The sequence below is a fragment of the Montipora foliosa genome, chromosome 14 (genome assembly GCF_036669935.1).
Source record: "Montipora foliosa isolate CH-2021 chromosome 14, ASM3666993v2, whole genome shotgun sequence".
Classification (NCBI taxonomy): domain Eukaryota; kingdom Metazoa; phylum Cnidaria; class Anthozoa; order Scleractinia; family Acroporidae; genus Montipora; species Montipora foliosa.
In genome coordinates, this window is record NC_090882.1 from 20768998 (window position 1) to 20778997 (window position 10000).

Below are 10000 nucleotides of genomic sequence, written 5' to 3' on the forward strand. Positions count from 1 at the left end.
GTATCAGTGTTTGTGATGCTTTCTCATCTAAGTATTTCCTAATACGTCGCACATTCGTCAGATGGTAATAGGCAGCTTTGCACGTATTGTTAACATTGATCTTGAAATTAAGGTTACTGTCTATCCATGTGCCAAGGTTCTTTGCTGATTTGACTGGGGAAACCTTAAGAGTCACCAACACAGAGCTAAATCCCACTCAAGAACAGGAGTGGTCCAGTGGTTTAGGGCATTTTTGTGTGGATTGTCTGTCTTCTAATCCTCTCTGACTTCTGACTGGATTTGCCTTTAGCAGTTCCAAATGTGAAATCCATTATGCTTTGTGAGTTGCCATCTGTTTGTCCCCTTCCTGTTTCCATTATTTCATAATATCATGTTTGATTTGATTACACACTTTCAATGGGCATCAAAATGTGTTTAGTGCATTATTTTGATGCACTTTATTGTAGGCATGTTTTCTTCAAAAATTGGTCATTCTAGCGCTGGAGCGCTAATTGGGGACACTGTAAACTGAAATGAACAATGAAAGTAAATCAAGTCAAATGTTGGTTTTTGAGGAGAGGGGAAACCCGAGTACCCAGAGAAAACCTCTCGGTGCAGAGTAGAGAATCAACAAACTCAACCCACATAGGACGCCGAGTCTGGGAATTGAACCCGGGCCACATTGGTGGGAGGCGAGTGCTATCACCACTGGGCCACCCCTGCACCCATTACAAACACTTTCTATAGTTTAGATACAAAAGGTCAATTATGATTGCGCTTGAGCATTAAGCCAGTACTTGCAGAATTTTTAACATTACATGTGACACTATTTCTGTAGCATGTGACATGAAGTGCTTCTCATGCGAGGATTGTAAATTACACAGTAAATGATATGCACTTTGATATGATGATGATTATTGTATTTTTAACTTTTCACTTTTGAATTTATCATTGTTTTCTCAATGGCACCAATATTTTTGCTGTATTTTAGGTGTTGATACTGACAAGTCAGCAGCAGTAGCAGACAGCAGTGGCACACCTGTGACTAGTCCTGATAGCAAAGTAGAAGTGCTGGATGGGGCCCTAATTGAAAATGAAAGCACTGTTACAGATAATGACAAAGTGAGTTGTGATTTGCAGTCTTCCAGTATGTTTGGTTTATCCTAGTGCAGTGCTTTGGATGTAAAATAATAATTACGAAACGACAAGTGAGAAGTTGTGTCCATGAGAAATGTGTTGCAAGTCCATATGGGTGTAGGTTAAACAGGTGTTTTGCATGAACTACTTACAAGTTGACTTTTCCCTTCTTATAATAGTGGTAAAGGGTCTTATGCATTGATCTCATGACTTGTTCTCATCCTTAATAATTATAAAATTATGGTTTTGGCCAAATTTATAGCAATAAACTCCATAAGGTACAATGTAATTTACCAATCACCCTTTCTCATAGCCAGTTAGGGACTGAATTACAAAGGGTGCAGAGCTCTCAATGAGATCTTTTTTATTGATAGACTGAAAGCATAAATAATTCCCAGCGTTGTCCATGTATGATCTGAGCAGAGCACCTCAGCCAGGTGTAATAAGATGTGAAATGATTTAGATGGGGGAAGAAAACCAAAGAAAGAAAGAAAGAAAACTACCCGATGAAAAATCCTTGAGTTAGATAGAGAGCCACTTAAACTGAATCCACATACTTGTAATTGCAGTGGTTGACAACCACCATGCTTGTCAACATGACTCCCCAAGGTGTACAGCACAGGGCATTCCCAAACGGTCACCCATCCAGATAATTACATGTATTACAAGTTAGATGCCAGAAACATAAGCACTGGAAAGAATAATTGAAAGATAGTTTGATAATTAATGTGCGGTATCTTTTGTTTACAAATACAGGAGGAAGACGAGGTTGCTCCAGAGATTGAACTTTCTGCCCTCGTGAACTACATCCAACCTGTTCACTTCAAAGGCTTTGATGCTTGTGAAAGTAGGTATACCTTAGGAAAAAGTCTTTACAGTACTATCTTCCAGTATTGTCATTGAATGCGATTTGTCATGTGGTCTTCTCAAGTTGTATTGCACTTGACTACAGCTAAGGACTCTTTTCTCATTTTGATTTAGTCCTATGAATATGTTTATATTAACATACTGATAAATAATTACATTGATATTAATTAAGCAATAGTAATAAATTGTTTGCCACCACTTGAAGTCATCTAGTTTAATAAAATATACTGTCATAATGATAAAATCCTACAAGTATCATGGAAAGTAATTATAATAATTTATTATGATGTTACATGTATATAAATACAAGCATACATTAATTGTTTGAAAAACGATACAATACAAAGTCATATCTACAGTTCTCCATTTGTAATGGTTACGAAGTTAAACCAGTCAGTATTGCGGTGATAGGAATGGCATTTGAAAGGAAACATTTCATGGAACAACAATGTCATACACCATTAATACTCAAATGAAGGACAGACGTAATAACAAAATTTAAAAAATTAATTTTGTTTGTAGTAAGTAAACTTTTAGGTAATTGTGAAGAAGAGCTCCCCAAAAAACCTGTCGGCCGACTGTCGGTCGACTGTTGGCCGACTGTTTTGTCGTAGGTAATTTTTTATTGTTGATCATTGACTTTTGTAAACTTGGTGGCCCCTAAAGGAGCCGTTTTTTTTGTGTTAAGGGTGAAACAGCATCACTCGTAGAACCTTTTGTCGAATTTCAGAGGCAACAGCTTGTCCTGTTGGTCATCAAATTCTTATTATTATCGTTTCTGGGTCATGTTGGTAGGCTGTCGGTTTGCTGTCGGTAGTCTGTTGGTTGACAGTCGACCGACAGTTCTCCAACAGGTTTTTTGTGGAGCTCTTCTTCACAATTAATGTATCACTGAATATTTAAGCCAGTGGAATGTTTAATTTAATTGTGGAAAGTGTGTGATTCTTTTCCCTCAAGAGAATGTTAAATTTTGTTTCCTTTACCATTTGAACAGAACTCAACAGAAGCTTTGAGATGTCATCCTTTGTGGAAACAATGGCTACATCTATTTTAAAAGAAAGCCCTGTAGAATTTGTCAAGTATCCTTCAAGCTTTGTGAAAAAAAGTTAAAACAATAATGCGCCAATAGGCACAATTAATTTTATTCTTAATTAGACAAGTATTTGAGGATGTTTATTTGGTGGATTGTTAGCAATGGTTTAGAGCCTTAATTGCTCATGCAGCTGTAGTAAAAAGGATACATGCATGTGTTGGGTAGTCCTGAGCACTTTAAAAACAGAGTTTTCATTTTTTAATGCTGATTCCAAATTCTATGGTTTCCTTAACTGGTAATAGTTACAACAAGCGGCAGCTAAGTAGAATATATCCCAAGGGGACACGAGTTAGCTCTGAAAACTACATGCCTCAGGTGAAATGTCCATGCACTTAATAAATAGTTGTTTATAAATAAGTTGTTTATATGGTAGGCACCTAGAGATCAGTAATACCAACTCAATCAGAATGCCAGAAGACAATGCTGAACCCATTGACTCCTGGGGGTTCCCCATTGACCAGTAAAATCGTCTGGGATTAGACAGAGTAAAATATTAAGTCTGGCCGGTTTAGGGGTGAATGGGTTTAACCCATTGACTCCTGGGGGTTCCCCATTGACGAGTAAAATCGTCTGGCGTTAGATAGAGTAAAATACCAAGTCTGGCCGGTTTAGGCTGGTTTAGGGGTGAATGGGTTAATTAAACCCTGTTGGCTGAGGTCATTATATTGGATCTACTGATTATAGGTGACTGCCTGGTTTTGCCAATTTTTTTGTTAAATGCCAATTCATTCCTGCAGTTTTCCAAATTAGTTTCTCTGGAGTAACTGCAGAATACCTGGCCATGACTGTGCTCTTGTAGCAGGATCATTTGAAGTATGAGGCATGTAACAAGTGTTATGAGGATTGGAATTACTTTTAGACTTTTCTAGAATGATCTAACAATCTGTAATATTCCAGAAATTTCTTTCATGTGACTCAGCAGTTTTCACAAATAGCACACCTTGTAATACATTATAAATAGCAACAGAACATTCTAGATGCTTAGAGTAAAAGTATAACAGCAGGCTTGTAAATAATAAAAAAAACTCTCTTTGCCTGAGGGCTTACATGTACGTACCCTCATGGCGGGCTGTTATTGAACCATGTTATGTGATACTGTGATGAAGCTATAATCGACTGTGATAAATATGGTGGAGCGATAACCTTTGACCTTGCGATATACGGAGAGAACAAAGAAGAGAAGAAGATAAAGAGTTCAGAGTTTATTATGAAGTCTTCCGTACGAGTTTGTGTACACAGAAAACCCATTGAGTGGAAGGAATCCAGTGAATCAAGAACGTCAAGAATATTATTGTTGTCTACAGTCTGTGGAACTTGGAGTTCAAAGTTAATCAAGATCAATAGTAACCTGAATGGTCATGAAAGACAGTAAGCCCACTTTGCTTTACAAACTGCTTAACTTTATCTTTAACCAAAGTAATTGTAACAGTGTAGAACTAATTAAATAATAGTGAAAAAGGGTATCTGCTCATTGTCAAACTTTTGTTGCGTGCCGTATATGGTATTTGGGAGTTATTTTCATTCATGCCTTGTTCGCGGACATCTCTTGGTTATTCCAGCACGTAACACAATACACGCCATTCCTAATGCCACTAAGTGGCTGGGTATTCTGCAGTTTAGCTGTTTCTGTTGTCTCAATATGAATTTTGTAAATTTATAGTATTGACAGACAAGCAAACTGTCAGCATAATTCCTATGTGAAGGCTCTTACGCATCTTGTTTAAATTGAATGACTCAGTGGTGTTCTTTTTTCTCGTTTACAGATATTTTGGAACGCAGGGTGCCAGTTAGTTGCTCTAAATTATCAAACTTTAGGTGAGATGTTTTCCTTATCCTGGTTGTTGTGGTTTATAAAATTATACTATTCTAATCTACAAATTTGTTTACGACAACTCTTTTTACTGGTGTTTTTTTTCCAGACTTAGCCATGATGTTGAATTTAGGAATATTTGAATTTAATGGTGCCTGTGGGTGAGTAAGAACTGTACATTTTAAAACAATAACAACATTTGGTGACTTTTTTGTGAGCTGCATGGCTAAGTAAAGGTACACCTTATTTAACATCAGTATTCCTTTATGCTCTATAGTGAGGGTATTCTCCCAGGACGCCAACGCATTTTACCCTCTCTTTCCGTAATTGCTCCATTTTAAGGGTATTTAAAGCTACTTTATGCTACACTGAAAGAAGTCCAAACAAGGATGTGAGATCTGCGGATCGAACTCGTGACCTTTGGCACCAAGGCCACGCAATAACCGTCTGTGGCACCCTTGCTCCATTTGTAGGCTTCTGGAGCGGACAAGATAGCCTGGTCTTGCCTGCTTGGGACTCTCCTTTTTGTTCCTGCATTTGTGCTGAGTATTAATTTTCTTTTTTTATCTTGCAGGTACATATTGAAACCAAGTTTCATGTGCCGTGCCGATAAACCATTTGACCCATTTGCAGAATCCACAGTTGATGGCATTATTGCCGGTTCAGTGTCAGTGAAGGTTACACCACTTGAAATTTTTTTATCGATACATATAATTATTTTTTCTAAACCTGACTTTTATTTCATTTGAATCTGAGAAAGTCACCATGATTTGTCGTTATTTTATTCTCTCTCCGTCAAGCTGAATGAAACCCTAAACAGCGGTGCCCAAAGCATTATATAGCCCAGAGTCTTTGAAGGCTTGACCAAGATCATTCTACAAAAACACACTTTTTGCCCCTCGTCAGGGAAGTAACAGGCATTTACACTTCTGAATAAAATATTGAAGATTCTTCTTTTCTTGTTACTTTCTCAGAAGATTAATATTTGTTTTTATTAAGAACTCAAAAGGGGTGTGCCCAAATAATATTTGTTGCTACTTTTAAGGGTGATTCTGTATCATTATTACAGCAAGGACATCATTGGTGTGACCACTTAAATTATAATAGTGTTTAAATCACATTTTATTCATGCAGTTAAGATATCCAATCAGAAGAGAAATACGGCTATATTTTGGCATGTAAATTAATTGAAAATGGTCACACGGATTCCTGCTGTAATATTGCTGGTTTATGCAATGCTGTAACAACACAGTGTGTTCCAACCCATATGAAGATTATGATATCTTCATCCCTATATTACAACTAATTTCTTTACTTTTGTCCTTGATCCAGTGTGACCTAGGTAAACTAAGATTATTGTTTTTGCAGGTCATCTCTGGCCAGTGTCTCTATGAGAAGAAGGTTGGCACGTATGTCGAAGTAGACATGTTTGGTTTACCTGCAGACACTGTCAGACGCAAGTTCAAAACAAAAGTAGTTCCTAACAACGCTATTAATCCAGTCTATGATGAAGAACCTTTTGAATTCAAAAAGGTACAGTACCATTCAAATGTAAGTGACCAGTTGTGTGACGCGATTCACATAGCGTGAGGGTCACTGAAGCAGAATCAAATTTTTGGCACAAATTTAGGAGGAGTCATCTACACGAAATGAGATACTTTTGCTTTGCAATTAACAATTGCACGATCGGAAGCTGCCTGCGACAGATGAGTTGCAGACAATCCTAAATACAGCAGGCAAATGTTCCCATTTATCTGCAAAGCAATCTTAGACAAGCATACCCTTACCAGTAATCCTCAGCTAAATGAGGAGGTTAATAATAATAATAATGATAATAATAATAATAATAATAATACCGTATTTACCCGTGTATAAGTCGACCTTTTATGGCCTCAAAAGAAGCTCCAAAAATCGCCCTTGACTTCTACACGGGTCAAAGACTTTGAGCCAAGTTCCAGCTAAGTAATTTATTCAAAATTAACATAGCAATGTTGTCTTGGGCATAACGAATGCAGTGGACAAAAGCAGACAAAAGACTTCAAAATGAATGACAAAAGACTTCAAGACGAATGTGAGCAATTCCACTTGAAATGAAAAAGAATTTGTCCAACTCTTAAATGTTGAAGATACTCACAAAAACAAAATATGAAATAGACACTGGAAATTTTCGTTTTCCAAAGGCGGAAAGCTCTAAAAGGCATTTCTGTTTCTTCAAATAAAAACTTGATCGTTCAACGGCTTAGTAACCTGGCACAATACCTCTTGTTTGCATGCAAGCCGTGTCACTTGTGTTGCGTGAAAATGCTGGTTGGTAATGAATGTTTTTTATTCTTTATACAAACCTGGCTGACTTAAATGCTTTTGCAAACTTTGTATTGTTTGGTTTATGAGTTTTGTTTTGTTTGTCATTTGAGAAATTATAAGTCAAGGACCAAGTAAACCTTGAACATTTTTGCATCGTTCGCAAGTTATTTTCAAAGATTGACTCCTGCTTCCTGTGATGTTGTGCTTATCCTCTAAAGCCCTTTATCCTTGAACAACGAAACAGGTTAGTTTGAGGTTTACATGTTCGATTTTCTGAGAACTTTTTCGAAACTCAAGGACAAAATGCCCGCATATACAACAGATGCCGAACCACAAAACTATTAAGCGCTTGAGGCCCTGATTTTTTTGTGTATCCACATTTCCAGAAATCGAAGAATACAAGATTAGTGTCTCGGTAACATTTAACAAAGAAATTAAGAAATTGCTTTTTTTGCCATCAAAAATGGGGGTCGACTTATACATGGGATTGACTTATACACGGGTAAATACGGTAATACTTTCACCTGATGTTTACCAAAGTTGTATGAATGCTTTCAACTAGCTTTTAAAGTCTATCAATTTTATCATTAGGTGGTTCTCCCAAGTTTAGCAGTTCTTAGGATAGCAGTTTATGAAGAAGGTGGTAAACTTCTTGGTCAAAGAATTTTGCCAGTTAATGGCCTTAGTCCAGGTGTGTTGAGAAAGCACTGGTGAAATGTTCATTCTCTACCACTACACTGTACATGTATCTTGAAACTTTTGAAAAAAGGATGGATATCCCCTCGGAATGAGAAGAGATGACACCTGTGGACATAGAGCTTTGACTTCACACTCCATCATTAATTAACCCTTTAACTCCCAATAGTGCCACTTATAGATTTTACTCTGTCTAAAACGCCAGACAATTTTACTTGTCATTGGGGAACCCCACGGGGCTGAAAGGGTTAACAACAGCTAGATTCACTTAACCCTTTAACTCCCAATAGTGCCACTTATTGATTTTACTCTAACGCCAGACGATTTTACTCAATTACTCAATTGAACCCCCAACCCGTGACACCTGTCATGAGTGTCACTTGTAAGTGTTATAGATTTAAAATTGTCCCCATCAAGTAAATCAGTTGTCAATGAGTTGCATTGTTACGGCTCAAAATAGCACAACAACGGCTGTTCAAAATTATAATGAGAACCCTGATAGTGATTTTTTTCATTTCGAGATAAAAATAAATGTGCCAAAAAAGAACTATATTTGGACCAATCAACAGCATTTTCAAGTTTGTTAGAATAATAAAATTACATGTAAATTTAATGGAGTTAAAACACTAAAATTTGTACATGTATCTTGAAATAGCAGGCACAATGTGATGATAAGTAAAAAGGCTTAACCTATTGACACCTCAAAATGCCCTGGGTTACCCCCAGTTGATGACTAAAATTGTCTGGTGTTAGACAGAGTAAAATCTGTTGTCAATGGGTCAATAAAATAACTTGATGCACATGGTAAGCACAGTTTTAAGTTAAAAAGGTGAGTAGAATCCGTAAAAGTGCTAGGATTACGTCGGCACCAGCGTATCAAAGAATGTAAAGATCTGGTAACTGGACATCATGTGAAAGAATAATGCAAAAAGGAACCAGAGAAAATCGTACAAAATAAGTCAGGATTCTGCTTATTTTTATCAGGAAATCAACTTCAGGGAACATATTGATTATATAAGATCTTGCAATTCATTGACTGTTTTTAAATCTAAGTTGAAGACATTTCTTTTTAAGTGTTGTTTTAATTGACAGCTTTAGTTTTTAATTAATTGTTGGAATGATCATCTTTTTGTTATTTTAATTGTAGATAATTTGAAGCGCTGTTCAATTTTTGAGAAACGGCCCTACACTGTGTATAAGTTTATATTATTATCATTATTGATTCAAACTTTTTCATGTGCCGGTAGCTTATTACTGAGCAAATTTACAGCCACTATATACCCCAAAGATCTATTGAGTGAACTAGAGCAGTTTAATTTTATAAGAAATATTTCTATTATTTATGGCAGGCTATCGTCATGTCAAGCTTCGTAACGAGTCAAACCAGCCTCTTTGTTTGCCAACACTGTTTGTCCACATTGTCACAAAGGACTTCGTTCCTTCCGGCTTTGAAGGTTTGTTCCTTTTTGTGCAGCCCCGTAACCAGTAGGGGTGCACGGAGTTCTTTGCCGTTACAATTTTTCATGTATTGCTACTTTCCAAAATAAATGGATCTGACAATAAAAAATACATTTCGGCAGTTTGGTCCACTTTGTCCTCGTTAGCACCCCACTCCACCCCCCCCCCCTCCCCCCCCAACATAAATTCCTGGTTACGGCCCAGTTGTGGTTGTGATTTCTTTTGTTTTTGGCTTATGAATTATTAATGAGTTTGAGAAGTTTTGGTTAAAGGGGAAACTAAAGGGCAGATACTTTGCTCGTCAGATTTTGCTGCTGCTCTCTGCGATCCAATTGCTTATCACCAAGCAGAGAAAAGACAACAACAGCTGAATGCCTTGTTAGATGAAGATGACATCGAAAATGTATGTTTAATAATGATATTATTATTATTATTGTTTGTCTTGTCCCTTTCGCACATAATTCAAAAATAAATAAATAAATAAATAAATGATTATAAAATCACCATGGCTCTTTGAAAAGTAGAGCAGTCAACAAAAACTCAAAAAGGAAGCAACTCAGACAAGCAGTGAACAATATACTTGTGTATATGTTGTAGTTCAATTTTGACCTCTGATTCAGTTTTTTGTAAACCAGTTCAAAATTTTTGAACCAGTC

At 36.8% G+C, this 10000-nt stretch overlaps 1 protein-coding gene across 7 annotated transcripts in view; it reads left to right on the forward strand.

The window, feature by feature from the left end:
- LOC137984945 (1-phosphatidylinositol 4,5-bisphosphate phosphodiesterase beta-1-like) overlaps positions 1-10000 on the forward strand; it is a 55872-nt gene that overhangs the window by 21252 nt on the left and 24620 nt on the right. For all 7 annotated transcript variants that reach the window (XM_068832309.1, XM_068832304.1, XM_068832307.1 and 4 more), the window contains exons 14-24: positions 971-1101; positions 1873-1963; positions 2978-3062; positions 3319-3391; positions 4840-4891; positions 4996-5047; positions 5461-5563; positions 6255-6419; positions 7782-7881; positions 9236-9340; positions 9650-9747. In XM_068832309.1, the coding sequence (XP_068688410.1) occupies positions 971-1101; positions 1873-1963; positions 2978-3062; positions 3319-3391; positions 4840-4891; positions 4996-5047; positions 5461-5563; positions 6255-6419; positions 7782-7881; positions 9236-9340; positions 9650-9747 (1055 nt within the window). The remainder of the gene's footprint in view (positions 1-970; positions 1102-1872; positions 1964-2977; positions 3063-3318; positions 3392-4839; positions 4892-4995; positions 5048-5460; positions 5564-6254; positions 6420-7781; positions 7882-9235; positions 9341-9649; positions 9748-10000) is intronic.